Genomic DNA, 19,886 nt, shown 5'->3' on the forward strand with positions numbered 1-19,886 from the left:
CTGAGGTTTTGACAGTGTAGATTGGGGTCCTATTGATAGATGGGGTCTGTGGCCTAATGCATATCAAACTGGGGATCCTTGAAATTAAAAAGATTGAGTCAGTGATGTAGAGTAAATCATTCAAATCTGCATGAATTAGTAGAGATGTACCGATACCATTTTCTCCTTCCTGATCCCCATAACTATCGGTCGATCGATAAAAAATCTAGGACAGTGGTTCTCAAAGTGAGGTCCAGGGACAGTCAGGGTTCCTTGAGGGTGTTCCAAATAGACCCTTACAAGTTTGTAACTCTGAGAGTGTACAAAAGTGTACACTCTCAGAGTTATGGGGGTCCTTGAAATGTAAAGGTTTGAAAACCACTGATCTAGGAATAAATACAACTTTAGTAAAATAAATGTAAATTGTACAGTAACATCAATTCAAAATATTACTGTAAATGAAATCTTATCATGTGATAAATTACATGGCATCGTTTTGGCATAGACCGGCATACTCGCCGATAACGATACCAGCATTTTAGGCAGTATCGGCAGCTTTTCCGATACTGGTAACGGTATCGGTACAACTCCATGAATTAGGTAAGCAGAATAATCTTCAGAATGTAATGCAGATGTCTTTATGCATGTTACTGTCTGCAATTACCTAATACACTGCCAAGCAACACCAGGACGTGACACTTTATTCCATCTACAGCTCAATATCTGACATGGTGCAATTAGGTGGTCAAAGTCAGGAGCGTCAATTATTGACAACACATTGTGGTGTGTAACTTGAAAATAATTCACTGTACGGCCGGGCGATATGGACAGAATCTAATCAAAATCGTGTTTTCGATAATACAGCTAAAACCAAGAAGACAACACTTATGCCATATCACAATATTCAAAATCCTAGATGAGTCTCATTGATATACAGTAATACAAAATATTGATATTTATTGCCCAGCCCTAATTAACTGTAGAAGGATGAGACTGCAAAAGTTGTCTGAAGTCATAACTCTTGAGATGATGTATTTATTTTATTGTGTGGTTGCCCCTGTTAAGGACAGGCAAACGGTTACATTACAACTGTAGTTATTTTACTGTATATGTAACATAACAAAAAACCTGATTCCATACACAGTAGGCTGTAATGGAACAAGTCAAGTCTTTCCTATGAACAGAGTGGCTTCAATATTGATTCTCTGATCTAACAGCAATGGAAGACCATAGTCGTGATTCTACTGTAAAGACAGCTCCTGTATTGCTTTTTCAACTAGTGTTACTTATGACCAAAACAGAATGATTGTGTGTACGGTGTGGTGAACACCTGGAACGTTCACAAAACAGCTGAACGAAGTTGTGAGTCTAGAAAAATGACAATGTCTCTTCCCACTCAAAATACATCGCCGAAACACTGGCCATATTGAATGTTTCGTAACATAATATACTAGTCTCAGCAAGTATTTACAGGCAGTCTCTGAAAATATTACACAATTGAAAACGTCCTCAAAGCCCCTTCTTAGGCATGATTTACACTTCGTCATAAGATGGTGTCGTCGCGCGACGCGTTGTGAGCTTGTTGATCGGCTATTGGACCCTGTGCAGTTCCATTTGGTTCCATTTGTACACTCAAGAGTTATAGGGGTCGTTGAAATTAAAAAAGGTTGAGAACCACTGAATTAGGCGTCGTCCTCCTCAGGTAAGCAGACTTATCCGTCACTTCCTGCATCAATGTCCCACTGGTCGTGCTGCTTCCTCGACTCTAGCGTTGAGGAAGAGCTATCTGTTCTTTTTCTTGTCTTTCTTGCTCTTGGAGGCCTGGGAAGCAGCACTGGAGGAGAGGAGCTTGGCGTGACCACTGGTCTTTAGGTGGTCAAACAGCTTGTTCCTTGTGGCAAACTCGTAGTTACAGGTGACACAGCGCAGACTCCCTTCCCTCTGGAACAGGAAATGATTCGTTAATACGCCTAATGACATAATCAGTGGTGGAAAGTAACCAAGTACATTTACTTAAGTACTGTACTTAAGTAAAAATGTTGAGGTATTTGTACTTGAGTATTTCCAATTTCCAATACTTTTACTTCTACTCCACTACATCTCAGAGGCAAATATTGTACTTTTACTCCACTACAATTATTTGACAACTTTAGTTACAACTAGTTACTTTTCAGATATAAATTATTACATTATAAAACATACATTAACCACTTCAGCCCTATTTTATACATAGGCTATTTGAAAATAGCCGATCTACAAGCTCACAACGCAGCTTGTAGATCTGCTATTTTCAAACATTTCAGTACTTTTACTTTTGGTACTTTAAGTATATTTTGATGCCAATACTTTTGTACTTTTACTGAAGTACATTTTTTATTCTGGACTTTTACTTGTAACAGAGTATTTCTATATTGCAGCATTGGTACTTTTACTTAAGTAAAACATTTGAGTACTTTTTCCACCACTGGACATAATACATGAGATTCAAATAATTTATATGGAAAGTGGACTTCTTTTTTTAAATAAAGTTGAACTCGTCAGTTTATTTAGTTTGTGGCCGTGTTCGTTTCTGTCCGTGACGTGACTGTCCGTTCTAAATATGGACATGGCCGACATCAGCGCAGAATTTGTGCTGTTAGCCAGTGGTTAACATCAGCGCAAATCGATGCGGTTTATGTTATTCTGCGACATCTGACCAGAGCTCCATCAGCAAGGGAGAGGAGGGAAAGGGAGCATGCATATAGCTCATTTTAAATTGAACACATCAAGCATCAGCTTGACCACGTCATCAAATTGTAGTAATAATAATGTCAAAATGATATGCAGTTGAAAATATTTAATTTTTGCCCAGCGGCAGTTGTCAAAAGGGTCGCGTGACAAGTATAAAGCAAGCCAAAGGCTGAGGTAGCATCATATGCCATTATCTTACTATTAATATTATGAAAATGTGAAAAGAGTTGTGGTGTCTGCTCTGCTGTCTGGTTACCTCAGATGTCTCCTCTCCTTCTGCTTGAGGCTTCGCGTTCTTCTTGGTGTCTTTTCCTCCTCCCTTCTTCCCCTTCGTCTTCCCTGAACTGCTACCACGCACAAAGTTTAGCTTATTTGCACAATAATAAAAGGGCAGTAGTACACTTCAACAACTTACAATAAATGTCTGGAATAAGCTGCTCATATAAAGAACAAAACAAACAAGCTTGTGAAAACAGAAGAAGCACATGAACAAATATCTGAAAATACAAAAGCATAAAAACAAAAACAAAAACAGCTTTCATGTTCAATCCACCCTTTAACCTAGCTAATCCTTCTGTTGAAAGTGGCTCTCAAATAGTTTGGGAATAGGAGAAACCAGACCCACCTATTTGCTTCTAGTAGTGGGCTGTCGTCTCCCTGCTCCTCAAGCCTCTCAGAGACATCTTCACCGCTGCCTGTCTGCGTTGGAGGGGTGCTGTCTGTCTGCCCTGGAGGGGTGCTGTCTGTCAGCGTTGGAGGGGTGCTGTCTGTCAGCGTTGGAGGGGTGCTGTCTGTCTGCCCTGGAGGGGGGCTGTCCCTCTGTGGAGGAGGGCTGTCTGGACGTTTCTCTGAGTCATCATGAGGCTCTGGTTTCTCATCATTCTCCGCTTCCTCCGGTGTCTTTGTGGGTGTTTGATAAACATAGCATGAATAACACAAACTATTTAACAACTGTAAGTTACACGGAAACTCCCACGGAAACTTAATAAATACAACATATAATTGTGAAGCTATTACACTAACCCATTCAATCTGGGAACGCATACTGTGTCATTTAAGCTATAACCTTTATTTTATACTTTGGGCTATTGAAAAATAGCCCAAAGTATATAATATTTAAAAAAGTAAATATTTGTGCAAATATTTTTCTTAAAGCGAACATTTTTAACTACACAAAAATACAGTCTGTGAGTTAGTGTAAATTAGCAGCTTAAACCTTTTATTTTCATCCAATAGTTACATCAGAGCTGCACGGTCACACTAAGTTAAATACATTTATTTCACACCACTCCAGCCAATGGGAAAGTGTGGGACAAGTGGGATGTAAGCATTAGCCAGTGAAGTGAGATGAACGGTCATATGGGAGGATTAAGACAACAGTACGCATTTAGGTGGTATAGATTGTACCGTCTATAGTTTTTATACCAAGCAGTGGAAACCGACAACAATACTCACATGTGCTGCTTTCTGCTGTCGCTTTTTCTTCTTCTGCTTTTTAGAAAGCCTGGGGACACCGATGACAAGGGGTCATGTTTGCAATCATATCTATAACAACTTGGTAACTAACTATCATATTCATAACAAGTATGTTATTTAGAACAGTGGTTCCGAAAGTGGGGTCCCCAGGGGTCCTTGAGGAGGTTCCAGGGGGTCCACTATTTTTGCTACTTTTGTGTGACATAGAATGGCGAAGTACGGCATTCATTTACGAAAAAAGTTAAAATACAAAGATAAGAGGTGTGTGCCCGACAGTATATGCACTGTGGCCCTCTGGAGTGAGTGTGGAAATATAGTGGCCCTCTCCATCATCAAAGCCCACCCCTGTTCTAGAGTGACTAGAGTTCATGCAGCTTTCTCTGATCCAGCATTTGGTGAGTGGCCCTGGATGAAGAGTTATCCGAGTTGTGTATGAGCGTACGTACTTCTGTCTGGGTTTGTCTTCTTCCTCCTCCTCGTCCTCCTCCTCCTCCCTTGCCCGTTTCTCTCCAGGGTCCAACCCGAGTGACTCCTCCTCATCCTCCAGCTGCTGCCGCAGCAACGCCACCATCTCCCGGTGCTTTTTAGACTTTTCATGGTTCTTGTAACTGTGAAAAGTAATAGCAGTTACAAGAAGGTAGGTAAACAAGGTCAGTCTAATCAAAATTAGAGATGGTATGGCCGGGTAGTAGGTGAATATGTACCCTGCATGACCCTGTAGTGTTTGCATATTTATGACTGGAACATGCATGCAAACATGACCATACTGTATATTTCTTCACGCGTCGAATAGTAAAAATAGCCAATCTAAAAGCTGACGATGTGCTGCATCATGATGCTTTCTGAGCTTGTGGCTCTCCCTTCTGAGATGTAATAATATAATATAATATTTGTCATGTTTAAGTTAGAGGCTTTTCCTCTCTAATGTCCCTCATCCCAATCTTTCTGAGGGAAATCTCAAAACACGCATGAGAGAATCTGTGTGCTACTGTATGTATGTTTGCTTGCAAACTAAATTAGTTTATGGTTCTAAAGCAAGGATTCCTGTAGAAATTAAAGAGTCTTTCAGCTGTTATTTTCTGATTTCATGAAAGATGTTTTAGCAGAGATTGAAACACTGAAATATTAATTCCAAATGCTAATCCAACATCAGTGATACCATGGATAGAAATGTCACCTGTGCCTCCCTCAAAACACTCTGCTGCCCTCCTGTGGAGGGCACCCGGAATTTATGTCACAATCTCTCAATCAGTTTTTGATGTTGTTTGGGGTTTTGTTGGCCTGAAATTGAACAGTCTCAGCTTTCACAATATTTAAATATCATCCTTGAATAAGAAATACAGTATTGAAAATTGTAAATATGTGACACACACACACACACACACACCATGGTGACGCAAGCAAGGTAACAGGCATACAGCTTTGACAAAAGTACTCATGCATGTTTCTATTCTTCAGTGCTTTGAGGACAAGGCTAAAGAAACAAAATAACTGACTCAAGATCCTCATGACTAGGAAAGATAAAACACGTTCAATATGAATATGGGAGCTGCTTTGAATGTGCACTGGGTCACTGATGAAGCCGGATTAGCATTTGGAATTCACATTTCGGTGGTTTAATTCCCTTGTGAACATTATTACCTGGTAACGTCAAACCAGTGAGGTGAAATGAGTAGAGAGCTGGACACTCACGCTTTATCGGATTTGAAGATTTTGTCACATGCTGGACAGTACAGGTCATCATAACAGTCAGTCATAAGTTCATCATTTCCATTCGACTGCACTGCATCTGTGGAAACCCCATAGAACACACACACACACACACACACACACACACACGCGAGTTGGCATTAGTGTTGCCAGATTCTGTGAGAGAAACAAGCCACCAGGTCTAGGAAAACCAGCCCAAAAGAAGCGACTATGGGCCACATGAGCACTTTAACATACACATCAGCTATTTTCAAATAAAATATTGCGTGGAAATTATAATAAGCAGATCTGGCAACCCTGGTTGGCATTACTATACTTGCGTGAGGACGGCAATTTTTTAACCTTTTGTTTTGTTTGCTCATTTTGAACCCTAAAGCTTGAGTTACACTTAAGTGTCACACGCCGACAAGCTCACAACGCGTCGCCCTGTAATGCGCTGTGAGCTTGTAGATTGACTGTGTTTGTCGCAGATGTGACGCGTGGCGATTCGCCGTCCGGCTTCGTAGACGTGCCACTTTCTACATGCGACGCCGTAGCGTGACGAAGGGTGACTCAAGGGCTCAGGTGTTCCCAGACAGGCAGACACAAACATGAGTCAGTACGGTGGGTTGTACAGTGAGAAAGACACGCTGATAGTTTTTTAACTCATTAAAACCCGGGTAAGCATCCGTGTCATTTTAGATTTTAGCGTTGGCTGTTCAAAAATAGCAGATGTACAAGGTCACAGCGCGTGGTGCAAGCTTGTATTTTTTTTAAAGTCTTGAAAGAAGTTTGATTTAGAAGGCATTTGTAGAATCGGCCTCAGGTCTTAAAAGGGATAGTTCACCCCAAAAATTACTTATTTTCTATCAATTAGACACCCCATGAAGCCTTGAATTCATGGAGATTTGTATGTTTTTGTCGCATTCCTAAGCCAATAATTTGGTTGATTATTGACTTAGGAATGCGACGAAAACTAAAAAATCTCCATGAATTCAAGGCTCCATGGGGTGTGTAATTGATAGAAAATAGTTATTTTGGGAGTGAACTGTTCCTTTAATGGATTACACACACACACACACACCTCCTTCCTCTGGGTGGGCGCTGTCCACTGCATCCGTACTCTGGTCTTCTTCTTCGCTCTCTGTTGCGTCTCCAAACTCCTCTTCGTACTGGGCCTCGATCTGCTGCAGCTCTTTCTCCAGTTCAGACATGGCCGCCCAGCTCTGCTCCTTGTACTCCTCTGCCAGCCTGACGCACACACACACACACACACACACACACACACACACACACACACACACACACACACACACACACACACACACACACACACACACACACACACACACACACACACACACACACACACACACACACACACACACACACACACACACACACACACACACACACACACACACACACGAGGGAGAATGAGCATGTTCAAAATGGGGAATGGAGTGTGAAATGGATACATTCTTCATCAATCTTCTCCCAGAACTCTTAAGCTTGGCAGCATGCTTCAAAAGGAAGTTAGACCTTTTTCAACTTGTCAAAACAGAACAAGTTCTCTGAGAACTAAATTGTTTTATTCTCGATGCAGCTCTCTAAGTGCTGAACATTCGACCCCCCACCCACTGTAGACAGTGCTGTAAGCGTGATTTTGACACTGGATCTCCACTGTTTGTTTACATGATTGATTGATTGATGTACTTTATTTAGGAAGACATAAGAAAAACCGTACATGGAAGTACAGATTCACAATACAAGGTCTACTAAACTGGAAGGCTCATAAAGCACTAAGCTTGTTTAATCATCAACCTCAGACATCATTTGTGTCTGCGATTTAGCCATTTCTGGTGACAGACACAGTGGATCTCCACTCTCCATTAATGTATTGCCTATTATATAGGTCAACCTGTCACTGACCTTTGTTTCCACAAGGTGTATGACACAGCCTTTACTTTCAACCGCTCCAAACAATTAGCCACTTAAGCCCTCTAGACCACTGGTTTTCAACCTTTTTCATATCAAGGACCATTATTTATTCGGCATTTGAGCCACGGACCACCATTTGATGAGATTTAGACTCCCAGACACAAGACTTAGAATATTTTCTTGTCGTTATATGAGATTTCGTCCACAATTCCATGCTGCATTGGTACCATTAGGAGAGATAACGGCAAAAGTTGACCAAAATAACAATTCTTCTACATTCTCTAATTGTGTAGACTTCTTGTAAATAAAGTAATGCAGATGTTTAGCAATATTTTTACTCTTGAGAGCGTAAAATGAAACCGGTTCCATTTGGTTTCATTTTACACTCTCAAGAGTCAAAGATGGGGAACACCTGGAACCCCCTCAAGGACCACTGGTGGTCCCCGAACCACTGGTTGAGAACCACTGCTCTAGACATCTATAAACTAGTAGATCTGCTATTTTTTGGTCTAACGTTCACCCCCAAGAATATGGACGCTGCCGGGGGGTTCAACAAATTTACCACTCACTTGGCCTGGCTGAGTTTCTGCTTGCGCCGCAGCTCCTCCGTCTTCTTGAGCTTCTCGGCGTTCTGCTCCTCCACCAGGAGCTTGTGGGCCTGCACCCGGCGGTCCCGCTTGCGCACGAAGGCCACCAGCTGCCGCACGAGCTCGTTGCGCTCCTTGCGCGCTTTGTCCCGGGTCTTCTTGTTCTCCTTCTCCATGGCCCTCTTCTCCCAGCGGTTGGAGCCCTGGCGGCTGTCGTACTCCTCCTTCCAGGCAAAGTTCTTGCGAGTGCAAAAGCTCTGCCAGTAGCCATAGAACAGATGCACCACCTGAGGAACGGAAATACAGTAGTCAGTGGAGTGAATTTCAACATAACCTTTTGACATTGTTATCATACAATGGTTTATGAGTCTTGCACCATTTAAATACAACCTTTGCTTAGACCACTGGCTGCGTACCGTATCATAGTCACTCTGGGAATCCCCGAAGGACGGGAACTCCTCATCCTCCTCTTCGTCTGCCTTGCTGTGTTCCATCTCCTCCTTCACGATGGACTCGAACAGGCTCCTGTAGACCATGTAGAAGCCCTGAGGAGGACGGGTCGGATAAAAACATAAGAGGGAAAACATTGTCAAGAGTCACACAGCTATGTATGTGTTATAATTCAAGTTGGAGACGTCATAGTGATTAATAACAACCAAAAGCAGCTTTTTTTCTCATCTTTTTTTACCCCGTTAACATGTCTTTGGTCTTATTTTTGTTTTCTTTTGTCCAAGTAACTGAATGTTCATTTGAACTATTCTGAAGACACATCAAATGTCATGAATTATAATTACTGGAATTATGTATACAATTCTCACTTTCTTCTCTTGTTTTGCTTGTTTTTAAACATTTGAAAATATTCACCTATGATGACATGCCCAAAATAAAAATATGGATGCCAGGTTCAAAGTGGTAAAACGAAACCAGAACACATTGGCTACATAATTGCCAATATCATTAAGACAAAAAGTCAAATAATGGCTCTAAAACAGATGCTCTCTTTCAAGACAGAACAGCAGTGTAAAAATCTTTAAAGAACCATCTCAAATTCTTGCAAGTCATTTCACGCGTCAATACAATGGCCGACCTTCTCGTCGTCTCCAAAGCCAGAGTAACAGGTTACAGTGAAGAACTGGACCAGGTCAACGCTGTCGTCTTCATAATCTCCACTCACTCCTCCTTTCAGCAGCGCTTCTCTGTGGTTGTCATACCTGCCACTCGATGGAGAAACAACCGTAACTGTAAATGTTACCGGTCTATGTAATACTGTTGCATTATGTAGCGTGTAGCCTACCTCTTCTTCAGGATGCGATACAACTTTATTGTCAGTTTACAACACTGACATTCATTTTCGAAACTGTGGGCAGGCAGTTCTTGTTCAAGAGGTTTGTACGCAAATTAAACATAAAATTACACATTATGGCCATAGATGTACAAAGAAAAATGTAACAGTCATGACAATTCTACATATCACAATTACATCATGGATTCAGATCTGCCTTTGGTCCGCACCAAGAACGATAACTATAAAACATATATCGTTCCGCTCAACAACTGTAACGGCAACAACAGCGGCGAACGCTCTCGTTGGGATCACTTTCAGGGCAATTTGATGAACGACAGAGACACCGACAGCCAATCAAAATCCATCCACACACACAGGATGTCCTGTTCTGACAAAACGACTCACGTTCGACATGTTTACACAACGTTCATCAGCGTGGATGCTCACATCTTTATTGTTAACTAGCCTCGGATCAAGACTATCATAGATGTATTTGATCGAGTCTGACTTTTGCCTTCGTATCATAGACACGACAGCAAAAGTCAGACTCGATAAAAATACATCTATGGTAGTCTTGATCCAAGGCTAATTAATGTTCTCATTCTTTGCGTGGACAGCTCTTAAAGGAAAGATGGACATAGTTATGCATCAGCAGCACAGCGGCGGATGCTCCCCACTCACCAGGCTCTTTCCTGGGGGTCACTCAGGACCTCATAGGCTGCCTGGATCAGCTTAAAGTGCTCCGCTGCCTCCTCAGCATTGTCCAAATTCTTATCTGTGAACAGTTAGATCATAGATAGGACTATTAACACCTTATTATGATAACGTGCTTCTGTGTGACAATCCGCTGGTTATTTAATGGCACTTTGCTTTGACACTTTAACTCAGGGGTCTTCAACAGGGGACACCAAATGTTTGTGTGATAGGAACTTTATTTTTTTTACATTAACCACTTGAAACCTAGAATTCCTTTTCTGAGGGGCGTTGTGGGGCTTGTAGATCGGCAATGAGGTTTGGTGTAAGGGGGGAAAAAAGAGCAGATCAAGTACACGTTTTCTAAGTATTGAGGGTTTAAGTGATTACCTGTCTGTGAAAACAGTAAACACACATCAACATGAATCCAACACTGATGGCAGTGCTGTCAAACAAGTCTATGAAGCCATCTATGAAAAGATAATGCAACATAATGTTACACAATGAGCTTCATCTCTCTCTCAGCTAAGGGGTCCTTGGCCTGAAAAACGTTGAAGACCCCTGCTTTAACTGGATGTAATCCCCCTAAAAATAGCTGATCTACAAGCATATACATGTGGGCTATTTTCGGCTTGAACATACCTGGATGCCATCTGAGGGCCAGTTTCCTATAGACCTTCTTGAGGTCGTCATCCCCCGCGTCCCGTTTGACCCCCAGGATCTCATAGTGACACTGTTTCATGATGATGGTGACTGATGTGTCCAATGTTCATCAATGTAATGACAGCTACACGTTAGCATGTAGCTGGCTAGCTAACACCGGTGTTGTATGAAATTATTTCCAGCGTTCAAGTTGGATTATTATTATTATTATTATTATCACAACTCATCTAGCTATGATAACAAGCACGCTATTGTAATGTCTGCGTCTATCATCATATTAAAAATTAAATAATAGCACTGTTAATATGCATCAATGATATATAAAATATAATAACATTATTTCCAAAAGGAACAACTTCTACTTGCGGGTTGTTGCGGTGAAACAACGTGTGTATGCCGATCTCGCGAGATGACTGGTGTCAGCGAGGTTAGGTGTATAGGGTACTTTTTTTTACCTTATATTTTTGCGCAAGGCAGCTCCTCTTTCACAACAGTGTTTATTTTATTTTATTATTAAGCTAGTCAAATGTGTTAATCGCAGGTGTTATATCGTAGCATATTATTAATATCTTTCACCCAGCAAGACAAGATGCATTTAGAAATATAATGCTCTTTTTTTTGGTGAAGGAACCTTCAGCTCTGTCTTACAACTCGCTATTGATAAAAATGGTACCCTAGCATTAGATTGTATTACAACCAGAGCGTTGCCAAAGTGTGCCAGAGAAATATAAGCAACAGGGTCTATGAAAACAAGCCCAAAAGAGGCGACAAGTGAGAACTTTAAACCATAAACCTTATATAATAATACATCAGCTATTTGAAAATCTTGTATGGGGGTGCCTGGCAAAAAACATTTACATATCATTTGGGGTCGGTTCCTTGACATGAAAGTGTTTGAACATTAGGAAGCATTCAAGGAAGCCCAAATAAGCAACTACACTTTAGGAACAAGCCCTCCCTAAAAAGCAGCCCACATCACAACTACCAATAAATATATATGTTACAGGGAAATTAGCCCCGCGCCTAAAAACTAGCGCTCATTTTTCAATTTCCCTGGAATGCCAACAACAACAATCCCAAAGTCGCTTACAATAAACGGACATGGCAACACAACAACTCCGCCGCACAAGGGGGCGCTGTAAACACTTCTCTACGTGTGTTTTGTTGTTTTTTTTGGGTTGTGTGCGACACAAACTTCCGGCGCAGCAAGCAGACCAGAAGCAGCATGGCGGCGATGAAGAGAAAACGTGGAGGGAAAGGAGCCGCTGAGAAAAATGCAAAGAAAGTCAAATTGTCCCAGAATGTAAATAAACAACCGAATGAAACACAACAGGAACAGAGGAATGAAATCATCGTCCCGGCGCCAGTGTCAAGGGTTAGTGATTATTCACTGTTTTAACCAGCACTACTAGACAACTGCTGTTAGCAACACTTCTACTGTTGATTTAATGCAGTGGTTTTCAACCTTTTTTTGCGTCAAGGACCCCCAAATTGACACACATTAGCCCAGGGACCCCCATTTGAAAATATATGCCAGGGACCCTCAATAAGAGACTATTTTTACGGCTCTCTAGCAGTGATTCTCAACCATTTTAATTTCAAGGACCCCCAGTTTGACATGCATTAGGGCTACAGACCCCCATTTAATGGCATTTCTATCCCTGGGACCCCAATTTATATTGTAAAAGCAATGTTAATTTAACTCTTGAGAGTGTACAAATTTGTACACTCTCAGAGTTACAGACCCATAAGGGTCCATTTGGTTCCTATCCATCATCTAGCTGGGGACCCCCTGGAACCCCCTCAAGTACCCCTGGGGGTCCCCGGACCCCACTTTGAGAACCAATGTACTAGACAACTGCTGTTAGCAACACGTCTACTGTTGATTTAATGTAATGATATGGGCAATTACAGGCAGCCAAACACCATAACAAAGGCCACACTATAGCTGTCCCTTCTATTTAATTGTTAGATGGTCAGAAAAAAAGGGTTTATGAATGATTTATGATTGACACTAGGAAAAGGCCTGTTGCCTTCCTACTATTTGTCAACAAATGTGTTGACAATGAGTGTACATAGCTATTTCCTCACCTTACTACTTGTTCTCAATTATTTATTTTGTTATTGTTGCTTCAAGGCAGTGTTAATTTTTGTTGACTAAGATTTTTATATTTAGACTAAGACTAGACTAAGACTAAACAATTTCAGATGACTAAATAGGACTAAAACTAAATGGTGTGCTAAGACTAAGATAAAATCAGAATTTGCTGTCAGAATTAACACTGCTTCAAGGGCTACAATGTTGAGGAAAATGTCTTGCATACTTTCATATGTAAACAATGAGACCAATATGATCATATTTTCCAAACAGGGCAAATGGACAAACAAGGAGAGGGTTCTCATTTTCTCCTCCAGAGGCATCAACTTCAGGACCAGACACTTGATGCAGGACTTGAAGACCATGATGCCTCACTCCAAAGCAGGCGAGTGTCATGAATGATACAGCACAACACAGCACAGGACAGGACAGGACATGTACTGGCTTTGTCGCATACTCACACAATTGCTGGATTGATGTGCATTGGTGGAAAGTAACAAGTACATTTACTCAAGAACTGTACTTATGTAAAGTTTTGTGGTACTTATTCTTTACTTGAATTTGTTTTAATACTTTATTATTCTATTCTTCTCCACTACATCTCGAAGGCACATATTGTACATGCATAGCAATAGTACATAGCTACTTTGCATATTTATATTGTTAATACAAAACATACATTAACTGATGAAATTATATATTATTATAGGTTAATAATCTACCCAGCAGCACTTAAAAGTCAATTCAATTCAGAGGAGCTTTATTGGCATGAGAAAACATAGGTTTACATTGCCAAAGCAAGTGTCAAAATATAATAAAAAACTGTTGAAAATGGGTAAAGTATTTACAGTTGGAGGGGGTACAGCATTGTGTAAACAGAGCTAAAGAGCTAAAATCAGCTGCAACATTATGAACACATGAATGCATTTACTCATGACCAATAATATGATTATGGGTCATTCTGCATTCATATGTTTGGTATGTGAATTTCTATGCCAATACCTTTGTACTTTTATTCAACTAAAGTTTTGAATGCAGACTTGTGACAGATTATTTCTAGAGTGTTGTATTGGTACTTTTAATTACGGTACGTACAATTCTTGAGTACTTATTCCATCAGTGATGATGTAAATATCTTTCTTTAACAGATACAAAAATGGACAGGAAGGACAAACTATTCGTTGTAAATGAGGTGGGTTTACTAACTTAGGCTCGGTTATCATCATTGGCATGCTTGAAATACTAAGCATTAATAATAATAATAATAATGATGTCTTCACAGGTTTGTGAAATTAAGAACTGCAACAAATGCCTGTTCTTTGAAGCAAAGAAAAAGATGGATCTCTACATGTGGTGAGTGTGTGATTGTTTTGATCCAAAATAGTGTTTATATCTTTGAGCAAGAAAACAAATAACTAATGTTTTAATTTCTTACAGGATTGCAAACAGCCCTCATGGACCTTCAGCAAAGTTTCTCGTTCAGAACAGTGAGCTAATTTTCTTAGATTTTCTTAAAATTATTGAAACGACATAAAAAGCAGTTTTTCTGTCTGTGCGTCTGTGGGGTGAAAGGAAAAAAAAAAAGCATAATGGTTTTGTTTTATTCCTTTTGTTTCACAGTCCACACGATGGCTGAACTGAAAATGACGGGGAACTGCCTGAAAGGATCCAGGCCACTGCTCTCCTTCGATCCTGTGAGTGGACTGGGACACACGTATCTGTAAAAAAAGATGACATTCAAAAGCAATGCTAGAAGATGTTATGTACTATGATGTATGTTTGTCTATATTGATGTTGTATAGTAAGTCTTTATTTATATAGCATGTTGTCTTGACAGATGCCACGCCTGATGTTTCCCTGGTATCCTAGTTTCTTCTTTGAGGCACTGCCATGTTAAATCTGTACTGAACTTACGTGACTATTTACCCTGTAGTTGACTAGGGTTCCTGCTTATTCTGATTCTCACTTATAAGTTGCTTGGGATAAGAGCGCCTGCTAAATGCCTAAATTGTCTAGATTAGCGATTCTCAACTTTTTGAATGTCACCCCCAGTTTGAGATAGAAGTAGGCCACGGATGCCCATTTCATTCTCTTGGACCCCAATCTACGCTGTTAATCCTCTGTTACTGGGTTATTTGGTTCCTAACTATAAATCATTTAGCTGCCCTCAGGCACTCAAACAATGTCGCAAATCCTCCTGGCTATTTTGTGTTTTCTTTTTTAAACTGATGGATTGATCATGATTCACTAATTATCCACTTTGTACGTTATTTTAGGAATAGACACATCATCATTCAATGTCATATTTTTGTTTGCTTTTTCCTTTTTAATAGAAATTTGACAAGGAGCCACACTATGCTTTACTGAAGGAGCTCTTCACCCAGGTTGGTTTTCACTGTGCCGGATGTTTGCCATGAAAAATATACACTAATGCTTTGTACTCTTTTGGTAATGCACATGTCGTTTATCGTCTCTGTCGGGTGGAAACCTAAAAAACGTACTTTTCAGGATTCAAATTCAAAATTAGCAAAAGTAGCAGATCGACAAGCTCTAAACGCGTCTCTTCGCGCCGCGTTTCGAGGTTGCGGATCTGCTACTTTTGATGCTTTTGTGTGACGCTGTAGTATGATCATGTAGGGCGTTAATTTACGAAAAGACACAAAAAGTTAGAATATGGAGATAGGAGGTTTCTGCCCAACGGCAACGTTATGGTATAGTCATGTTAAAAAAAAGAATGTAAGAATGGTGTTAATGTTCCTTCCCATCACCGCGGAAACCAGGGGTTTGACTCGGCCGTGCCTCCGGCTTGGCCGGGTGCGCTGTGTTCACGGGAGGGGAGCCAGGCAGGGAGGGTGGAGGGTGATCTCTGTCGCTGCTTTAGTGGCTCCTACAGGTTGGTCATGGAGGGATGGCATGTTTTTCCACACGTGTTAGATCTTCCTGGTGAAACTCCTCAAATTTCAGATGAAAAGAGGAGGCCTTTGGCGTCACGCGTATCGAAAGAGACACGTGATTGTCTGTGCTCTCCCTACCACCACCTGTAGGAGGTAGCAGTGACAAGAGGCTAGAATACACAGGGAATCTGGAATTGACATGACATAAAGTGGGAGAAAAGGGTAAAAGTAATTTTCAGAAAAGGGGGGAAAAAAAGATGATATTCATTCATTGTGTATTCTTGTTTGTAGACATTTTCCACTCCACACTACCATCCTAAGAGTCAGCCGTTTGTCGATCATGTCTACACATTCAGCATTGCAGACAACAGGATATGGTTTAGAAACTACCAGGTGAGTTCACAATACTATTACTTTTTTATTGGCACCAATTTATGCATCTGTCAGATGCTTTGTTCATTGCTGAGTTATTAACCAATGGAACCCTAGAATCCCTTTTTGTGGGGGGGAACATTTGCCAAAAATATATTTTCGTATATAGAGTATAGAGGGTTTATAAGTGGTTAAATGGCGGAAGTAGTCTCCCTCGTTCTTGTTTTGAACTAGACTACTAGTAACCTTAAAATAGGTTAATAAGACTAAAATGTTGTCTTATTTCATTCTCAATACTGGCTTTAGGAAGCCATTCAGGTGTGTGACACCTTTTGTTGAATGAAGAATTGCCTGTTATGCTAAAAACCCAATAAGCATTTTGTCAAATAAATTGCTTACTGTAACTCTCCGCTGTTTTCATCATCTGAACAATGTGTCAATATCTGCCAAGATATTAATAACAGAGCTCCAAAATGTGTAGCAGAGAGATGTGTTCTTTATGTTTCCATCATAATCCTTTTATCTTTTAACAGTGTTTAGTGTATGTACTGGCTATCAATCAGTTTATCTTGTTTGTTGATGAATGATTTAATGCAGTCTTGTACTTCACCAAGAATACCACATAACTTCACCTCTGTCTCTAAGCAAAGATTATGAGGTTCTACACGTGTTCCATGTTGAGAGAAATTCATCTCATTTATATTTGAGTCCATAGGATCATCTTTTATTATCACATGATCAGATCTTTTATTATTGGTCCAGTTCATGTAGAATGAGTAGTGGCTGATTTTGATCACTGGGTGATTGGTCAAACATAAATGTGTTGGTTATTCTGGCATTGTTTTTCTCTGTGTCACCTCCAGATTATTGAAGAGGATGCTGCTCTAGTGGAGATCGGGCCTCGCTTTGTTCTGAACCCAATCAAGATCTTTCAGGGGAGCTTTGGAGGCCCCACACTCTACGAGAACCCACACTTCGAGACTCCCAACATGGTATACTCCAAAGCATATGCCGATCAACTCTCATTACTCGTAGATCTGCTATTTTCCATCTCAAAATGTTTTGTTCCATGGACCCCCAGAAGCAAAGACTTGAGTTACAAATGTTCGCTTTACATATATTCTCCAAGATTTGCAAAAAAATCTCGATTTTTATTCACGATCTACACGCTATGAGCTTGTAGATCAGCTATTTTTGAATAGCCAAAGAAATAAAAAAAATGACACACACAGATGCGTTCCCGGTCTTAATGGGTTAAAGCAGTTAAGATTATCTGATTATAATTCAGGAGTTTGATGTCATATCTTGGTTAACTACCTTCATAAGCCTGACATATTATGAGTACTCCTCTAGTTGATAATTGCATGGATAATCAGAGTGTTAAAAGCGTTAATACCCTGCTTGACCCAAGGTGACACTTAAACAAGATTTTCTAGATGGGTTTCCGCGCGACGTCATCACAGAGCAGAGTGTGCGATCTGCGCATGCGGGAGGTAGAACGACCCGGAAGTGCCATTCACTCTATTGTTATTTTCGGGATTTAGATAGGCATAATGCTGCTATTATAGGCATAATAGGCATAATGCTGCTATTATATACAGACAGATCCAACTTCCGACAAATCATTTTTATTGAGTAAAGAAGATATTACAAACTGCATCATTTAATCTACTTTCATTAAACCCGGTGAAGACCATTTATTTTATCAATGTGCAATGGCCAGAGCTGCTGCGGGTAATAGCGCCCTCTACAGGCTCTTCCCTCCACTGCGCGCGCATCATCCTCTCATGTTTACCAACGGGAAACCCATCTATTGAGCACAGATACTTTGGCATTGGCATTTATGTTGTCCAATATGTGCCGAAGTGAAAGCTTTTTGATGTATAGTTATTATATTCCCTGTGAAGTTTAGTTTCAGTAATTTTGGACGTGAAAGTTTATTGTTAAAATGTAAATATCCTGCCTCCCATCACATATCTTTGTCACAAGTTTTTGATAACCATATCTGAGGGATCATTGAAAACAAATAACGCACATCCTCCGTTCTTTGGTGCTGAGCTTGAACTGTATGAACAGTGATACTGAAACAAAAATAGGGCTCACAACTCACTTTCATGCTCCAAGGTTCATTCAAACAAACAGCAGATACGACGTTTCGACCCTTTCGGTCTTTTTCATGTATACTTGAAAAAGACAGTTGAAAAACGTTGAAGACCCCTTCTCTAACTTAACCCCCCCACCCGCATGTCCCCCCACAGCACCGTCGTCAGATCCGATTGGCTACGGCAGCTCGTGTGCGCGAGAAGCAGATGGTCAAGGAGCTCCAGAAGGCCAAGAAGACCGAAGCAAAGGAGGACCTGAACACGGACGTCACCGCCGACGTCTTCCTGATACCCGGCGAGGTGAAGCCCGTCCACATCGAGACGGAACCGCCTGAGCCCAACGCCCTGAAGAAGAAGAAAAATAAACTCTTCAAGCGGCAGAGAATGCAGATGTCACGCCAGAGATGAAAGCCAGACTTATAACTTGGTCGTACAACCAAGGATAAATCTGTCGGAAGTGGACTGAGTTAACTGATGAGCTCAGACGCGTCTTCTGAGAGAATGTCAGGATAGTCTTTCCTTTGTTGGTTATTATAAGAGAAATTAATCAATGTACATTGTGTGTCCTGCATATTTTTTGCCATTGTGTGCATATCGTTGCTGTTGGATAAACCTTGCATGTCCAAAATGATTACTTTTCAGAAAATTGAATAAAAGAACCTGTGATCCAATTTAGTCATTTAGGCAGTCGTGGGTTAGTTTCCAATAACCAAAAAGTATTTAAATGCTAAAATACATGTTTGAATAACTATGGAGCTGTCAGGGTTTTAACATCCTGCAGCATTTCAAATACAGAACCAAGACAACTTTCTTGCAAAAACAAATCAAGCTCTATTTTTACTATACTTTGTATTAAGTAGGGCATTCATTTACAAAGAACATAGTTGAAAAGATGGAGGTACAAGTTTTCAGTGACAATGTATTTTGCCAGCCACAGACTGCTTCAGAATACATAGTTAATATACTTAAGTATGCAATGCTTTTTGATAAACATTTTCCAGCTGTGAGAAAGTAACTTGAATTTATTTATGGAAATAAAACAAGTCAACTATATGGTCTGACATTGTAATGCTTAATGGCTGTGACTGACATGCATACAGCCTTAAATACACCAAATGTCTTCAAAATTGATGTGGCCAGAGGTGAAGCATTTAACACCACCAGAGGGCAGTAAAGCATTTTCAGATGTGTTCCTCGTTAGGTCAGTCTGGTTAAGCCTATAAAAAGAGAAACCTTGATATAAAACCAGTGTCCTCCCACCTTTAGCAGTTTTATTATAGTCAGTGGTGGAAAAAGTAAGTAAAAAGTCTTTACTTAAGTAAAAGTACCACTACTGCAATATAAAAATACTCTGTTACAAGTAAACGTCCAGAATAA

At 40.5% G+C, this 19,886-nt stretch overlaps 2 protein-coding genes across 2 annotated transcripts; one reads left to right on the top strand and one right to left on the bottom strand.

Moving 5' to 3' along the window:
- Positions 1 to 1,000: 1,000 nt before the first annotated feature.
- On the bottom strand, positions 1,001 to 11,415 carry dnajc21 (DnaJ heat shock protein family (Hsp40) member C21). Its single transcript, XM_080419472.1, has 12 exons — positions 11,023 to 11,415; positions 10,369 to 10,462; positions 9,490 to 9,613; positions 8,819 to 8,947; positions 8,385 to 8,689; positions 6,959 to 7,125; positions 5,878 to 5,974; positions 4,632 to 4,793; positions 4,165 to 4,213; positions 3,335 to 3,609; positions 2,966 to 3,053; positions 1,001 to 1,920 (listed from the first exon to the last, which is right to left on the bottom strand). Exons 1-12 carry the CDS (start codon positions 11,120 to 11,122, stop codon positions 1,762 to 1,764), a joined length of 1,749 nt encoding a protein of 582 aa, XP_080275598.1. The 5' UTR covers positions 11,123 to 11,415; the 3' UTR covers positions 1,001 to 1,761.
- Positions 11,416 to 12,252: 837 nt separating this feature from the next.
- Positions 12,253 to 19,562, top strand: bxdc2 (brix domain containing 2). Its single transcript, XM_080418806.1, has 10 exons — positions 12,253 to 12,418; positions 13,415 to 13,526; positions 14,290 to 14,333; positions 14,424 to 14,494; positions 14,579 to 14,628; positions 14,762 to 14,835; positions 15,475 to 15,525; positions 16,327 to 16,428; positions 17,271 to 17,399; positions 18,666 to 19,562. The coding sequence occupies exons 1-10, from the start codon at positions 12,269 to 12,271 to the stop codon at positions 18,915 to 18,917; spliced, it is 1,035 nt and encodes a 344-aa protein (XP_080274932.1). The 5' UTR covers positions 12,253 to 12,268; the 3' UTR covers positions 18,918 to 19,562.
- Positions 19,563 to 19,886: the final 324 nt, after the last annotated feature.

Source organism: Gymnoscopelus braueri, assembly GCF_963280865.1.
Source record: "Gymnoscopelus braueri genome assembly, chromosome: 22".
Lineage (NCBI taxonomy): Eukaryota > Metazoa > Chordata > Actinopteri > Myctophiformes > Myctophidae > Gymnoscopelus > Gymnoscopelus braueri.